The sequence below is a fragment of the Miniopterus schreibersii genome (assembly GCF_964146895.1).
Source record: "Miniopterus schreibersii genome assembly, chromosome: 11".
Lineage (NCBI taxonomy): Eukaryota > Metazoa > Chordata > Mammalia > Chiroptera > Miniopteridae > Miniopterus > Miniopterus schreibersii.
Window position 1 is genome coordinate 3,855,661 of NC_138111.1, and position 17,083 is coordinate 3,872,743.

General features: G+C 58.0%; 1 protein-coding gene across 2 annotated transcripts; it reads left to right on the forward strand.

Annotated features, from left to right (window-relative positions):
• Positions 1–4,520: 4,520 nt before the first annotated feature.
• GFI1B (growth factor independent 1B transcriptional repressor) lies at positions 4,521–14,592 on the forward strand. 2 transcript variants are annotated; one of them, XM_081151545.1, is made up of 7 exons: positions 4,521–4,657; positions 9,980–10,094; positions 10,545–10,700; positions 11,051–11,322; positions 11,924–12,061; positions 13,055–13,220; positions 13,787–14,592. In XM_081151545.1, the coding sequence occupies exons 2-7, from the start codon at positions 9,995–9,997 to the stop codon at positions 13,963–13,965; spliced, it is 1,011 nt and encodes a 336-aa protein (XP_081007671.1). In that variant the 5' UTR covers positions 4,521–4,657; positions 9,980–9,994; the 3' UTR covers positions 13,966–14,592. The 2 variants fall into 2 exon arrangements, with proteins under 2 accessions (XP_081007671.1, XP_081007670.1); XM_081151544.1 differs by having other exon boundaries at positions 4,578–4,657; positions 12,956–13,220.
• Positions 14,593–17,083: the final 2,491 nt, after the last annotated feature.

Sequence of the window (17,083 nt, forward strand, 5' to 3'; positions counted from 1 at the left end):
GTGAAAGTATGTGCATCCCTCCGAATGCCCTTCCTCGGGTTCCTCCCTGCTTTATGCATTCATTTCAGGCTTTGCTTCCTGGGCCTGGAGAAGCCATGAGCCCTCTGACCCAAGTAGGGTGTGACGGGAACAGGGCCTCTCCCTCTCAGCAGCCACAGCAAACTCCTGTCACCACTGGGGGCGCTACTCGATGGGCCTCCCTGGGGAGGGAAGGACCCATTGGGAGACTTTCGCCCTGCTAAGGCTGGCCAGTGAACACACGCACACACACGTATTCACACACACATACACACACGTGCACACGCACACAGCTTGTTGGGAAGGGCATTGACTTGCATTCACGCATCACCCTCTTGCTGACCCTGTGATGTGCTAGGTTTGGTTCCGAGCTCTAGTGGATCGGGCAGGTCACCCCCACTGTCACTGTGGACTTGGTCCTGGTGCCAGCTACACCTGGAAGTTGGTTCTCGGTTTCCCTAAGTGGTAAAATGCTCCCTCGGACTGAAAGAGACAAGGCCTGTGAAGCCCCCACCCCATCTCCCAGCGCGAATGGTCACAGGACTTTGATTCCCACCCCGTCTCTGCAGCCTCCGAGTGGGTTTCCCTTGGGGGCCCGGAGAGGACGCGAGGGGGGAGTGAGCGGAGGCCGGGAGCGGGAGCCGGGCGCCCGCGGCTCATTAATGATCAACCCACAGGAGGGACTCGGGCTGACGTCACGGGGTGTTTTCTTTCCTCCCCCCCCCACTAAGGCTGCTCTTGACCTTGTGATTAGAGAGACAGGGAGCAGAGTTCCACAGTCTGCTGTCGCATATCGCTGCTGAGAATAGGGTCTCACACATTTAAAGTTTTTTTTTGCACGTATTCTCTCGGTCGCTGTCTACAACCACCCCAAGGGAGGCATATCCTTAGCCCCATTTTACAGACGTGAAGTAGGAGTCTCGGGAGGCTAGTGTGCCCCAGGTCACCCAGCTGGCGGCCTGAACACCAGAATGACGTTTCCACCACACCCAGCGACTCTGGAGAATTAGACTCCACCGGCTCTGTTCATGCCACTGGGCATTTATGTTTTGTAAGGCAGACGAGATGTCTACATCGGAGGCAGTAAGAGCGGTCGCCACTGTGAAGGGCATTCGAGCAGAGTTAGGAGGCCGGGTCCCAGTCCCAGCTCTGCTTCTCAGGAGCCCTGTGCCCTCGGCACGTCTCTGTCTGGGCCTCAGTTTTCCCTTCTGAAACCTCAGAGGCGTGAGTTGAGGCTCCGCCGTCCCCCTGCCTCTCGGGTCCCACCGGCACCCAGCGGGAGGTTGGCTTGAGGAAAGCTGATGGAGACCTGTGCCCAGGGCCTGGCGGGTCGCCACTGGGGGGAGGGTGCAGGCAGGTGGGCTTCGGGATCGGCTTGTTATCTCCCGAACCTAGAGAGGGGTCCCTGGGTGCCTGTTTGCTGCCTCTCTTGAGACTCATGGAGGCCCGAGGACAGAAGGGTTGAGCTCACCGACTGGGGAAGTTACTACCTAACCGCTTGGGACTCAACAGCCAAGGGTCAATACAGAGTGTTTTTAATAATAAAGATTTGCTTGAATTCAAAAACATGATATGCACACATGCATATGAGAGGGAGATGGGGGGAGGCAGGAGGAGGGAGAGGAGGGGGAAAGAGAGAGAGAAAGAGAAGACGGGAGGGAGGGAGAGAGAAAAGCTAAGTACGCGGCAGGACAGAGACGCATATTTTATTCTTTCTGCTCTGATCATGTTTTGCTTTTGTAATTTAAGCAGTAATTAGATACACTAGATAGGTGACAGATGATTGATAGATGATGATAGATGATAGATAGATGATAGATAGATAGATGATAGATAGATAGATAGATAGATAGATAGATAGATAGATAGATAGATAGATAGATAGATGATAGGTAGATAGATAGATGATACATGCATACGTGCATCCTACATAGATCCACATGGACAATTTTTAGTGTTTTGTTTTTGCCGAAGGCAGAGGGGGCAGGAGCGCCACCTCGTGGTGACACAGTGAATTGCGCCCTCCGTGGTAAGCCCGCAGGACCTGCCATCATCTCCCAGTGCCAGGCGGTGTCTGCAAGTGGGGCACCCTCCACCTCAGCGGCCCTGCAGCTCCTGGCAAGGAGCCTGGGCTTGGAAAGAGCTCCACAATCTCCCTGAAGGACCGAGTCACAGCAGAACAGAGGAGGGGGGCTTTTCTGGCTCCAAGAGGCAGGTAGAGAAGAATGGCCCCAGGGTGCAGGGGGCTTGCTGGGAGCCCCCCCCCACCCCCAATGCTAGAACCACCCATTTCATCCATGTATTCCCGGGCAGATGGGCTCAGCTCCTACTTGTTGCTTTCCTATTCTGTGGCCGTTCTAAGCCAAGGCCAGAAAGGTGCCCAAGGTCACACAGCTAATGCCAGCTGGTCCCTGCGCCCCCAGCACAGCACACTCACCCCTCCCCATCTCCCACAGAACTTCTGAACCCACCTGTGTCCTCAGGGGGTAGGGGCTCCGCACACTGCCCACTGCTGGCCCTTGGTGGCAGCGGGTCCCATTTATTCAGCCTGATCAAGGTTCCTGCAGGTCAGCGTCTCCGGCCAGCCTGCCCTGTTGCCTGCTGTGAGAGGACAGACTCCACATGTTCCCACCCTCAGACAGCTGCTGGCCACATTGAGACGCCGCCCAGTGTCCACAACAGACAAAGCAACTCAAGAATCCAAGGGCTGTCCCTGGTGGGCCGAATCCTTTGGACCACAGGTGACGCCAGAGATTGTGGGGAGTCTGGGAAGGCTTCCTGGAGGAGCTGAGAGCTGGGTTGGGCTGTGAAGGAAGAGACTAAAGAGAAAAAACATTCTGGACAGGGGGAACAGAAAAGGCAGAGACAGAAGGCGGGATTTGGTCCCCAGCAAGAACACAGCATATTCAGGTGACAGTGAGAAGACAGTTAGAAGGTAGGAGGTGGAAGCTATGACCCCAAACACCTTCCTGGCCTTATTCTGTGGGGCTACTGCTCTTCCCTCCAGAAGTCATCCCATCTTCCCCTCTCTTAGTCTCTTAGTGCAGTTTTGGCAGGAGAGTCTGCCAGCCCTGGCCAAAGAGAGACCCATATCCTGTGGGAAGATCTGGAAGGTAGGCTACCCAGGCAGAGGGGACAGCACATGCAAATGTCCTGAGGCAGAAAGGAATGCCATCCAGACATTATCATTGGAGCACCTGGATCCAACCGTGCCTGAAACTGAACCTTAAGTTTTCTGCATAATTTCAAATGGTTTTAGTTGACTGCTGGTAATGTGCAACATGCAAAGAATATTCCAGGTATTTCCACTAATGTATCTCCAGCAGGAAGAGACACCCAGGACTGGGGGCGACCATCTCCTGTGCGCGGCCTGTGGTTGGGACATGAGCCCAGGTGGCACCACAGGACCCCCGGTGACATCCAGGCTGGACCCAGTGCAGAGACCTCACCAGAAACCCTCTCTCTCTCCCTGTCAGACCTTGGACTTGCAGTTTGAGTCGGGGCTTCTTGTCACCAAACTTGTTTTCTTTTTGAGGGAAACGCAGGCTCTGGAGCTGGAGGCTGGAAGGGTATGCAAATCGTCCTAACAGTGCCCTGCTCTGTGAGTCCTTGCCTTATGCAAATCCTCCCGAAATAAATCCGTCATCCCTGAGCAGTCGGGGCTGAGGAGGTGGAGGTGTGGGATGGGGGGGAGGTGAGGGTGCGATCAGAGAGCGGGGCTCTGTGCCAAGTGGAATGAAACCTCCGACATCCCTGCTCCCCCCCTGGTGACCGGGGACAGGCCGGAGACCCCTATGCCCCTGTGGACCTCCTTGGTCTCCTTTGTGCCCACCAGATGGCGGCACGCACAGGCCCGGGGACCCGAGCGTGAACCTGAGCTTGCAGAGGGTCTGGCTGACCATTGACTACACACCTGACTGTTCCTTCACTCCCGCTAAGGTCGAGTGTGGGGACAGGAATTGGGCTTTTTTTTTTTTTTTCTTCTCAAAGCTGACCTCTGCAGGGACGGGGGCCTCTGTCAGAGGGCCTGCAGTGGCCCACTAGCCAAGTGCTTTGTCACAGAAATCCTCCCCGCTGGGGACTCGAACTGGTGGAGGCAGAAGGGGGAGGGAGAGATGGGGAGACCAAGGGAGACAGAGAGACAGAGAGAGAGGGAGAGAGACAGAGGGAGAGACAGAGAGAGAGACAGAGAGAGAGGGAGAGAGACAGAGGGAGAGACAGAGAGAGAGAGAGGAAGAAAAGCTAAAGAAAGTTATAAGTTCTCTATACAAAGTCAGGTTTACAAGTAAATGTTTTATTTCAACTTTAATTTTTAAATTTAATGATTAGCCACCCCTTTCCTTCCATCCAGATGTTGTTGGAACCTTCTGGAGAGAGGGAGCCGCGGAGCCGGGGCCCTGGGAAGCCGCGATAAGCAAATACAGCCTCTCGCTCTCCATTGGCTGTGCCCTCGCCGCCAGATTTTGACAAATAATCAGATTGAAAATCAGGGAGGGGAACAGGAGAGGAAAAAAACAGAGAGAGAGAGAAAAGGAGAAGTATCTATTTGTGCCGAGAGCCACAGAGTTGACGGAGGGGAGCCGTCCCCGGACAGTGGCCGCGAGGTTCCCACCGCAGGACCGGCGCGGGCTCGGCGCAGGTGAGTGCGGGGCGGGGACGGGCCCCTGCCGCATCTTCTCGATTTGCATGTGTGACTTCGATCGTCTCCAGGCAGGTTCCCTAGTCCCTGTGGCATTTCTAGGAAACTGGAGGTGGGCTGCAAATCCCTCCTGTGGGATGAAGCCCTCGGCCCCTGAGACAAGTGGCAGGGCTGGAGCCTGGTCCCCAGGGCGGCGGGAGGCTGGGAGCTGCGTGGAAATGCCACCACCCGGCTCAAAACTCAGTCTCGGGCTGACAGGCATCACCTCCGCACCCCATACCATACCCACACCCCAAAGACCGGGCGAGCCCGGTGCGGCGTGGCGAGACACACGCCGAGGACCTGAGCGGGTGTCCCCCCTGGGGCGCAAACTGTCTGGGTGCCCAGGGCACCGTAATGAGCGCCCTTCTTTGTCTATAAAGTAAGGCTGGGACTGAGAGAGCCGCGAAGGAAGCCCCGCTACCTGGCATCCCGCAGTCCCGGCGACCGTCCCAGGACACGGGAAGGAGGTGGCCTCCAATGCGGAGCCTGCTGAGGGCAGAGGGGCAGCTGCCTCCCCACGTCTCCCCCAGGCTCCAGAGCAGTAGGACCGTGCGTGGGGACCCGCGTCACAGACTCTTCTACCTTTCGGGGGAGAAAAAGCCAAGTTGGAGTCCGGGCGTCTGGGGAGAGGCACTTGCTGTAACATAGAGCTTGTTGGGGGGACAGTCCACGGACTCGCTGTGGGCACATGCCTGTGGACTTTTTTCCTGGGGAAAAGTCCACAGCTTTCATGAGATTTTGGGGTGCGGGGATTAACCTGCAGTCTCTGGATGCAGATCTGGTGGGAGCCGGGAGCCGCGCCGGCCCTCCTGGGCGCACAGCCCGGCCCGCGCACTGGCCCGCGGGCGATGGGAACTTTCAGACGCGGTGAGGTGGCGGGTTTCTCATCCTCGGAGCTGGCGCAGGGGGATTGTCCAGAAAAGGAGATGCGTGAGGTCTCTTCCAACGCAGATGTGGGGGTCCCTATGCTGGTCTCCCTGCAGAAAGTTCTTGGAGAACCTCTGAAAGTTTCTGGGGTTGGGTCTGATAGGCGGAGTCCCTCAGAACCAGGGCAGACCATTTCCCCCGAGGCTTTCAGGAGGGTGGGGTGGGCTGGGGGCCCCGGTGGAGAACACGGGGCTCCCTAAGGCTCTGGGGCCAGATCACCGCAGATCACGGCCGGGGAAAACCGCCCGAGCACACGAGGTGCTGCCCTGGGACACGGGCTCTCCCCCTTTCCAGAAACAGCAGAGAACCTTACACTCTGCTCTCGGCCCTGGTGGACAGACAGGTCTTGTTCATTTGTTTCCAGAAATTTCACACCAGCGGGAGCTTCTTTAGTCTCTGATTCAGAAATGCTCAGGGCACGCCTTATTGGCTCATTTTTGGTTTTATTGAGATAAAATACACATAATGCGACACTGACCGTTTTAAGTGTACAGTTCAGTGGCGCGAAGTATGTTCACATGGTTGTGCTCCCCCTTCTCTGTCCATTTACAGAACCCTTTTTATCTTGCAAAACAGAAACTCTGTATTTATTAAACAATAACTCCCCGCTCCCCTCCCCCAGCCACCAGTCTACTTTTGGTCTCTGTGGATTTGCCTGCTGTCGACAGTGCCTCAAAGCAGAACCACACAGGATTTGTCCTCCTGTGACCAGCTTGTTTCACTCAGCGTAATGCCCTCCGGTTTCATCCACATTGTCGCAGGTGTCAGGATTTCCTTCCTTTTCAAGGCTGAATACTATTCCACTGCATGTAGAGATCGAGTTCGCCCGTCGTCCGTTGATGGACACTCGGGTCGCTTCCACCTTTCAGCTGTTGTGAATGATGCCGCCGTGAACTGGGGTGCACAGATACCTATTCAAGTCCCCGCTTTCGATTCTTTTGGGGATGCACCCAGATATTGATTCAATTCACTTCCGATGTTACATTCTCTAAACTTAGGAGGAGACATCTGGGAGCTCCTTCCAAATTGCAAAGAAAAATAATGACCCCTCTCCGCGCCGGCCCCCAAAGTGACCTGTGCTCACTTCCCCCTGCTCCTTCATGGAAAAGGTTGTGTGTTTGTTTGTTTGTGTTTCCCCTTAAGCATAAAGGAAGTCGGAAGCGTCCTCGGTAGCGGCTCTGAGAAACGACACAGTCTTGCCCAACCCTCCCAAAAGGGGAACCCGGGCTAGGAGTCTCAGTCAAGGTGGGCCAGCCCCGCGCCGACGGATGGGCAACGAACTACACGTGGATTTTAGAGCAAAAGGGAAGTGTAGAAATCTTAGTCCAACCGTCCCTGTGAGAGATAGGGAAACCAAGGCCCAGGTTGGTGGCTAATGCGGTCAAGCTCAAGGTCACACGCTCAGACTTGGCCCGCGGGAGGCCCGAGGGAGGGCCTGGTGTTCGGAGTTCACACGCCTGCTGCTCCAACCCCACCTGGAAGTCGGGGTGAGGGGTCACCCCCCTTCAGAAGTTTCAGCTGAGATTCTGATTCGGGGTGGGGAGACCCTCTATCAGGATTGGGGCTTTTTGAAGAGATGTTAACAGGGAGTCTCTTTCCGGAGTCCGATACCATCAAGGTCTCTGTTTTATGAAGAAATCTTGGGTTTCTTTCACAATCTCTGCTCCGAGCTCTTTCTCAGAAAGGCTTCATGTGAATCAAAACGGTGTGGTTGTTAATTAACTACCATATAGGTGATTGGTTCCTGTTTTTTTTATTTTTTTTTTTCAACTCAGCAAACAGGGGCCAGAAGGAAGTTATCCGGGTGAGGTGGGCCCTACGGGGAGCTCATGAACCTGGGAGAGTGTCGCTGCTTTGTGGTCCCGGGTCTCCTGGGGTTCTGAGCCCAAGGGGAGCCCAAAGCTTCCCAGAGGGAGTCCCTTCTCTCCCCCGCCTCTCGCCAAAACTCTTTAGGGCCCAACATGGGGCCTCCTGGGTTCTGGAAAAGATGCGAAGATCATGGGAGTTGCATTGTTCCCCCCTCTTGCCCCAGCAACCAGCCTCCCCCGCTTCCCCAGGCAGGCTGTGTTCCTGGGGTGCTGGCCACATCTCAGTGCTGGGCCGGAGGGCAAGTCCTAGCAGGACAGGCGCACAGGACCGAACTGTCTGCGCAACGCCGGCAGGCCACCTTCCCCTCTCTGCCTCAGTTTACCCCATGACCCGGGAAGACAGTCACTGCTTCCCATGCCCCACGGGTGTTGGATCTGATGGCAATGCAGCCCAGGGAGCTTTGAACGCTGTCCCGTTTCCTCCTTGCCTGTCTGCTCCGTTCCCTCCACACCGGACCCTGTGGCCCAGTGGTCAAGGGCACGGAGGCCTGGGGCTGGACGACCGGGTCCTGCTCCACCTCGCTCTGCCCTGGCATCGCGAGCCAGTCTCTCAGCCTCCGTTTCTCCTCAATAAAATGGTGTAATAGCGGCTCGGCTCACAGGTCAGGGTTAACCGAGCTGAGACTAAGCAGTTTGCCTTCCTTTGGTTCTAGTTGATTTACTAATAAAATACTATGTAAAAAAAATAAATAAATAAATCATCTTTTGATAGAGAAATAGACCATGGTCCTGGGAGGCTCCCCCAGAACAAAGGGCAAGGGGAACCCAGCTCCCCAGCCCTGCCCCAGTGCACAGAGGTCTCCTCTCGAACTCCCCAGGGCCTGGCCTCCCCAGCGTGTTCCTGGAGCCAAGAGCTAGAAGGGGGAAGGAAGGGGGCTGTGGGGAGCCCTGGTGGGGGTGCAGGCGAGGAGGCAGGAAGAAGACTGTCCCTGGGAGATAAGGCTACCGCGGGCTGCCCAGCAAGCCTGGGGAAGACGGCGGGCCAGGCGGGCTTTGTGCGGTTCAAATCTGAGAGCTGGATGGGACCCCAGAGCCTTTAGGTCCCACCCGCTCATTTCAGAGCCCAGAGGGGGAGGGCCTGGAGCGTAGCCCCTGTCCCTGGCCCAGGGCTTGTCCCCCTCCTTAGAGCGTGCCTACTACGAGCCAGGCCAGGGATGTGATAGGAGGCAACAGGACACAGCGGTGCCTGCCCTCCTGTCGCTTCTCTCCCTGTGGCTGAGATGCCGCCACTTCTCAGCGCTCCCTGCAGCCCAGGCACCACGCCAGGCGTTTCACACGCCTGTTTGTAACAAATGAAGGTCCGTTCTTGCCCCAGCAATCCCGCGAAGCTGGGCTGTGATCCCATTTAGCAGATGTGGACACTGAGACATACAGCAGGGAGAGCCAGGCCTGGGCTGGTGCCTGGCAGGGTGGCCACTGATGCCCCCTGGGGGCTTTGGGCACAGTTGGGGGTCCCTTTTCTTCCTGGCTCAGGGGCATCCCCCAGGGGGGTTTACTCTGAAGGCAGCTCCAAGCTGCCTTCTCTAAACTTCCTCCTCTGGGTGCTGCCAGCCGGGGCCTTATCACCAGGCCCTCGCTGTTGCTCAGAGCAGCCGTAATCCCTTTCCCGCGCTTGGCCCTATCGCCCCTGCAGCCCAGGGAGGGGGAACGCCTCAGATGCAGAAAAGAGAATAGGCCCAGAGAGGCTAAGCGTCTGCCCCAAACTGCACAGAGGTGAGCTGGGATTCTAACCCACAAGCACCTGGATTTACAACCTGAGCCAAGAACACCCCTTCCTGTGGCCTCTGAAGGCCAGTCCAGCCAGGACGCAGATGCAGCTTCCTAAATGTGGGCCGCAGTGCATCCCACTTGGAGACACCCCCCCCACCTTCCTTCCCTGCTTCAATGCGACGGGGGGGGGGGGGGGGGGAGCCACAGCAGGCTGGGCCTGGGTTGTCTCTAGGTCTGTGTGTCCGTTTCCTAGCAAGGAGTGGTGTGGGGGGGTTAAGATTGATAGTTGCCATAACCAAGTGTCACAAATCAGGAGACTCGAAACAACAGAAATGCATTCTCTCAGGGTTCTGATGTCTATAAACCCCAAATCAAGGCGTCACGAGGCCGGCTCCCTCCTCGGGCCTGAGGGAGTGTGGTTCACGCCTGCCTGCCACGTCCTGGCAGCCACCAGCACTCCCTGGCGCCTCTGGGCTCGTGGCTGCATCACTCCCATCCCTGCCGCCACCTCCACGTGGTGTCCTCCCGTGTGTCTGCGTCTATAGGCCCAAATCTCCCTTTTCTAAGGACGCTAGTCACATGGGGTTTAGGGTCCGCCCTAACCCAGTATGACCTCTACTTCATCACACCTGCAAAGACCCTATTTCTAAGTGAGGTCACACTCACAGGTTTCGAGTGGACATGCACTTTTGGGGGAACACTGTTCCGCCAGGAGGAGGCCCTAAAATGCAGAGGAGAGCCACTCTCCTCACCGTCCCCACCTGTCCCCTTGCAGGTGTGGGCGCTGACCATGCCGCGCTCCTTCCTGGTGAAAAGCAAGAAGGCGCACAATTACCACCAGCCCCGCGTCCGGGACCATGAGCCCGTCTGGCCACCAGTCCTGAGCCCGGGTGAGTGAGAGCACAGGCTGCCCCCCTGCACCCCAGACCCCTGCCCCACGTGACGGGGCTGCAGCAGCTCATCCCCCCATTCCAGGTCTGGGAGCAGGGGGAGCCCGTCCGTGTTGGCTGAATGAATGAATGAATGAACCCATCTCTCTGAGCCCTTGGGGCGATGAGAGCTCAGGGTGGAGCTGGCCCTCGGTAGCCGCAGATGAGGTCCCGTGGGTCCTAAATGGGGTCCAATCTAGGGCTGAAGTCGGGTGCTCTAAAAAACCGAGACTGGTCCAAGAGTTCTGCAGGGGGTCTCCTCCAGGCCTCCGGGCCTCCCATCTGGGCAGAGCCCCTGAGCGTAGGCAGCCAGAGGCGGCAGCAAACAGGTCTCTCTCCAGGGCCCTGTCCTCACCTTGGATCCCTCGCAGGGCTGCAGCTGGTGGCACTGATGATCTTATCTCCCCACAGTGGCCAGTGACCAGGTCCCGAGCAATGACCCTGTTCTCAGCACCCTGTTCCCGAGCCAGTGTCTGGACTGGACCAACCTCAAGCGAGAGCCAGAGCCGGAGCCGGAGTCGGAGCTGGAGCTGGACCAGAGCTTGACCAGGATGGTCTCAGCACCAGGTACCTGGCCCAAGACCCCCAGCCATTCTCCAGTGAGTGTGAGGGGGTGCAGGGGCTCCTGGAAGCAGGGACCTTGGAGTCGTGGAGTCAGGAAGGACTGACGAGGTCACCTGGATGCTGGGCTCTCAGGTTTCTGCTTGGATCTCTCCCGGACGGGAGCTCATTTCCAGATGAGGGCTTCAGTGTGGGGGTGAGGGAGCCGCTGGGCAGGCTGATGAAGTGGGCCAGGCGGGCACTCTGGGGCGGGGGGACGCTTGGCACTTACATACGGAACCCCTCAGCACATGGCAGGGGGTGGGCCCCCTGTGTGTAAATAAGTCACCACCAGGCATGTGTCCCACTCTCCACAGAGGGTCCTGCTGTGATGTCCCAAGCCCAGGACAGGGACTCGCCACCCTCCGATTCACCCCCATTCTACAAGCCCAGCTTCTCCTGGGACGCCCTGGCCGCGTCCTACAGCCGCAGCTACCGGCATGCCCCCTCCACCATGCAGTCTGCCTTCCTGGAGCGCTCCGTCAGCCTGTACGGCAGCCCTCTGGTGCCCAGCACCGAGCCGGCCCTGGACTTCAGCCTCCGCTACTCCCCGGGGCTGGAGGCGTACCACTGTGTCAAGTGCAACAAGGTGAGCAGCGGGCTGGGGCTCCTGACCCTGCTGTGCATCCGCCCGCAGCATGCGGCACAGGGGGTGTTCAAAGCCGGGCATTCCCTGTGCATCTCGGGTCCCCTGGTGGCGTCGAGGATCCACAACCTGTCCTCATCACCATTCCTTGAGCCCTGACCATGCGCCCAGCCCTGTGCTAAGCACCTGATGTGCATGAGCCCCAGGAACTGGACACAGGACTAAGGTTCAGAGAAGTTGAGTCACTTGCCCAAGAGCACACAGCGAGTAGATATCAGAACCAGGTCCAAACCTGCCTCTGGCCAACTCTGGTTCTTAACCACTAGGCTGGCTATTCAGCCTCTAGAGAGGGCTAGGAGGGGCTTTCCAGATCCCCCAGCCCCCACTTTAGGTAGGAAACCCAGCCACAGAAAGGGAAAGGGAAGGGGACTCCCCGCCCCCGCCCCCGCCCCCACCGGGACACACAGCAGGGGCCAGCAGAATCTGCATTTGGTGCTCCTCCTGAGCTGGGCGCAGAGGCGGGGGTGGGGCGCCTTGGGACCCAGGCCGGGCTCCCTCTCTGCAGCGCCCCCTCCGTGGCCTCACACTCTGCCCCCACTCCCAGGTCTTCTCCACCCCACACGGGCTTGAGGTGCATGCCCGCCGCTCCCACAGCGGGACGCGGCCCTTCGCCTGTGACGTCTGCGGCAAAACCTTCGGCCACGTGGTGAGCCTGGAGCAGCACACACACATCCACTCCCAGGTGGGCAGCTGGACCCCACCCCCTCCTGCTCTGTGCTACTCCCAGGAGGTCCAGGGCCATGGCTGGTGACACAGATTGGGGGTCCCTCATTACCTGCCTCCGTGGTCTTTCTCCAATACCCACTCTTAACACCCCCCACTCCCTGATGGACCAAGTCGGCTTCCTGCACAATTGGAAGAGGCTCTTGGCCCAGGTTGGTTGTGGGGGCAGCACTGTGTCTGTGAGGCTCAAAAATGGGCCCGCGTCCCCTGGGGATCGGGACAGGTGTCCTTACCTTTGAGGCCCTCGACTCTTGGCATCTTAAAGTCAGGCTTAAACGTCCGTCTCGTCCCACGTAGCCCTACCTGCGGCAGGAGCCCCTTCCTTAGTACTATGTTCCAGAAAAGCGCCTGCACCTGACCTGAGGCGCCAACACCTGGGTCAGTATGAGAGCTCAGGTGGGAAAGGCAGGAAATGTGGCGAGAGCTTACATTGGCGAGCATGAACCATGTGCCGGTTCTCTGCCTCCTATCCTCCCCACGACCCTTTGAGGTCATTGCTATTCCTGTTCCAATGTTCAGGGAGGTCACGTGCCTAGTAAGATGCAGAAGCCAGAAGCAGACCTCAGTAGTTCAGACTCTTAACCAAACCACTGCGCGGCCCATAACCATCCCGCCTCAAGGAACTCACTCAGGGTTAAGGGACATGAACTGTGAACCCCCCAAAAAACTCCCAAATCAGCTGGTCCACCAGTCAACAAACATGTATTTTGTTTGGGATACTGTGAAAGTTATAAGGAAAAATCCCACAGGAGGCCACTCAGGCCTCAAGCCTCAGCGCCTCCTGGGAGGCAGGAATTGGGGGCCCTGGGTCCTGCTCCTCCAGGCCACCCCAACAGAGTGTCCTGTTCCTCAGGGGATTCCGGCCGGGTCCAGTCCTGCGCCCAGCCTGGCAGCCCTGGGTCGCGAGGCCCCGCCTGCGCCTGACCCCCCAGGGCCTCGTTTCCTCCGGCAGGAGCGCAGCTTCGAGTGCCAGATGTGTGGCAAAGCCTTCAAGCGCTCGTCCACCCTGTCCACCCACTTGCTCATCCACTCGGACACACGGCCCTACCCCTGTCAGTTCTGCGGCAAGCGCTTCCACCAGAAGTCGGACATGAAGAAGCACACCTACATTCACACGGGTAAGGCCGCCAGCCCCAGCTCCACCGCCCGGCCTGTGTCCCCGGGCACAGCCTGTCCAGGCCCAGGCAGGGCCCAAGCAGAGCCCGGGCACCCTCACCTTTCACTGTTAAAAGGTCCCAGCTTTAGGATGGTGGGGTCAAGTTACATGGAGGGGGTTCCCTCCAACAGGAGGGCTGGAGGCACTGTGTTAGTTAAGTTCACTTAATGCAGAGAGAAAATACTGGAAGGAAACAGCAAAAGTCAGCAGTGTTGATCTCCAGGTAGAACTGAGACTTTTCCATTCATTCATTCATTTCCCCATTTATTCACTCATTCATTCCTCGGCTGTTAACCAAGGGCCACTTTTGTGCCAGGCTCTGGGCCAGGAGCTGTGCTAGATTGATAAACCAGATGGATCTAGTCCCTGCCCTAACCCGGGTACAATCCAGTGTGGGGCGGGGAGGTGTCAGAGTGAATGTGGGTTGGTAGCGAGATAAAGCATAATAAAATTTTGGAGATCAAATGCAGGGCGTTGGGGCAGCAGGCCTGGCGCTCACAACCCTGACCCGGCGCTTCTGCCCCGCAGGTGAGAAGCCACACAAGTGCCAGGTGTGCGGGAAGGCCTTCAGCCAGAGCTCCAACCTCATCACCCACAGCCGCAAGCACACGGGCTTCAAGCCCTTCAGCTGCGAGCTCTGCAGCAAGGGCTTCCAGCGCAAGGTGGACCTGCGGCGGCACCGCGAGAGCCAGCACAACCTCAAGTGAGGCTGTGCCCGCTCCCGGCCCCTGGCCAGCCTGTCCTGAGGTCCTGTCACCCGGAGCAAGGCCAGCTTCACGCACCCAGATCCCCAGTCTCCTGGAGGCAACACCGGATGGGAGTCTTCCAGCTTGTTTTGAGACTCACACAATTGCTGTGTGACTTTGGACAAATCACTTTCCCTCTCTGGACAAGTAGTTCTGCTGTAAAGTGTGGGAGCTGGGTTGGGTCTTTTCTGAGCTGAAGATATAAAAACTTGGGTGCCTTCTAGAGGGCAGAGCTCAGAAGACCAGAGTAGCCCCACGTGGACAGGGGTACCACGAATAGACCAGAGCCCGGACCCACAGAGAAATCCTCCTGGTGCCTTCTGCCCACCATGCTGGGATCTGGTCTCCTTGGTTTTTAGGGGGCCTCTTTCAGGCTGCCGGATGGTCAGAGCTGCCTCCTGCCCCCATGGGATGCCCAGCACCCCTCTACTTCAGCCAGACCTGCTGGCTACCCCCTACTTCTGACCGGCACTTAGCTGGGGTCCAGTTCTGCCCTCAGACCCCGGGGCTGGAGAAACCAGCAGTTATTGCTGTCAAAAACCTGTTCCCTCAACTGCTGTTAATTGAAATAAACACAGATTTGTTTACACTCGACGAGCATTTATTAAATGCCTACTGGGTGCAAGCTAGTGTATGAGGCTTTGGCGGGGGGGGGGGGGGGGGGGGGGTTGTCTTTGAAAAGCAGAGACAGCTATGCAGTTGCCCTCAGACAGGTTGGGGAATGAGTATGGAGACCAGACGGATAAGGCAGGAGCAGAAGCATTGGACACGGCGCTACAAGGCCAGGGGGCAGGGCGAGGTCAATGCTGCCGGGCTCTGTCCATTTCCGGTGGCCTCCGTAGCAAGTCACCACAAACTCAGCGGCTTCGAACAACACAAATTCATTCTCTTACAGTCCCTGGAGCTCAGAAACCCAACAGGGGCCCCCGGGCTACACTCTAGGTGTCAGCAGGGTGCACTCCCTCTGGAGGCTCCGGGGGAAATGTTTTCCTCTGATTTCGGGAGGCCGCTGCCTCCACCCTCAGAGCCCATCCAGCTGCTCTCTGCTTCGCCTCCCGCCTCACTCCACCTTCACCTTCCTGCCTCCCCCTTGTGATCACCTGGGGTGCACCCGGCTGATCTGGGATAAGCTTCCCATGCGAGGGCCACCTGATCGCTGTGGTGGGCTGTGTAACGGCCCCCAGAGGTGACATCCACGCCCTGGTCCTGGAACTGGTGAATGTCAGTTCAGATGGCAAAAGAGGCTTGACAGATGTGACTGAGGCCGGTGCCGCCCCTCCCCCTCACTAGCTGTGTGACGCAGGTCAAGTGCCTCCTCTGCAGAATCGGGAGCATAACCATCCATTCCTGGAGGACTCCCTGAGAGAGGTGTGCACAGCAGTGAGCAGGGCCCAGCACGTGGTGGGGAAAAGGCCCCCCCGAATGCCTCCTCCCGTGGTCATTCCAGCCTGAGGTTCTCCCACCTCTGAACACCTGAGCTCCCAGGGCTCCTCGCTTACAGCGCAGGACCACTCGCTCAGTACCAAGCCCAGGCCTGGCCCGCAGCAGTGGACACCTCTAAGTGAGTCACTTCCAGGTACCGAGCTGGGCCCAGGGTTTCCACACACTGCCTCTAACCTATGCAAGGAGGTGTCACTATCCCATTTTACAGAGGGGGCAGTTGAGGCTCAGAGAGGTCGCCCAACTTGCCCAAGGTCACACAGCGGGTGAGTGCAGAGCTGGGATCAGGATATCTAATTCCAAACCTTCGACTTCAGGTCTCCAGTTTACCTTTCCTCCCAATGACATTTGCAGGTGTTTCCTCTAGTCCTCGTGACCGTACGGGGTTCCAAGGCCGTTAGGGACTGGGGACTCCCAGGCTCTGGGTTTGGCTGGGCAGGACCCCGGCATATTTCATTCTAGACGCTCTTCCTATTTACCTTAGCCAGAATTCCCCTGAACAAACCTGTCCGACTGCAGATGCGTGGTGGGGTGGGGTTCAAGATTTGCATGGGAAGGTGGGCTGGCCTCCTCAGCAGGCTGCCAGTTCATGTCCCCCAGGCCTGGCTCTTGCAGTCAGAGGATGAAGACCTCTAGCAGCCAGCACACCAGAGCCAAGAAAGCCTGGAGACCACCACTCCCTCCTCCTGTCCATGGAGGTGGTGAACCCAGACAGGGGAAGGGACTTGCCCAAAGCCACACAGTGGGGCCCGGCCTGGAATGGGTTCCTGACACCCACACACACACCGTGGGGTAAGGGGCACGCACCTCCTAGGTCTGATTAGTGCAAGGGTGGGTGCTGGGGTCACACACACACACACACACACACGTTCGTGCGAGCTGTTTTGCATGTTCCTTGTTTGCTAAACAAAACCACAGCTATACCAGGATTTCAGCCACTTCTGTGGCTGGGCGGGTCGAGAGCTAGACAATGAGTCTTTCTTCATGTGCTGAGGTTCAGGGACATCGGGATTTAGCTTGCAGGCCCCCTCCACTGAGCACCCACAGTGGTGTGGGGGAGGCACTGCAGCCTCGGAGCAGTGGGGCTGGACCCCATCTGCACGCTGCAAAGAAAGAGGGCCAGCGTGTGGACGGGTGTGGGGGCTCTGTGAAATCTGCTTCTCCCTCTCTTCTGCTCTCCCCCCTGAAACAGAAGGCAGTCAGGGTTGGGGGCTGCTCAGAGTGCACCCTGCTCCTTCCCCACCCCACCCCTCACTGGAAGGGTGGGCCTCGCATGCACAGCTGTGGCCCCTGGAGGAGGCTCTTAGAAGGTGCCAGCGGCAGTCCCCTGGCAGTGGGAGCAGAGCTCCCTGTCAGGTGCTGTCCCTTTCTCAGGATCAGGGGCCTACTCATCACACTGGGGTTGGTGTGGGGGGTGTAACCCACTGTGTGATTGGAGGGGTCCGACCACCCTATCCTTTGCTTCTCACCATCCCCCCCCAATCTGGAATTCCCACCACCTGCGTCCTGGTGTGTGAACTGGGAGGCAGTGTCCCGCCCCGTGAAGGGGACATGGCTTCTCTGCCACACCAGGTCACCGAGGCCCAGAGAGGGGAAGCAGTGGGCCAAGTCACATGGTCTGTTAGCACCAATGTCACAC

Coding starts and splice junctions, on each gene's coding strand:
- GFI1B (XM_081151544.1), top strand. CDS start 9,995: ATGCCGCGCTCCTTCCTGGTGAAAAGCAAGAAGGCGCACAATTACCAC. Junction 10,095..10,544: donor GCCACCAGTCCTGAGCCCGG/GTGAGTGAGAGC, acceptor ATCTCCCCACAG/TGGCCAGTGACCAGGTCCCG. Junction 11,323..11,923: donor ACTGTGTCAAGTGCAACAAG/GTGAGCAGCGGG, acceptor CCCCACTCCCAG/GTCTTCTCCACCCCACACGG.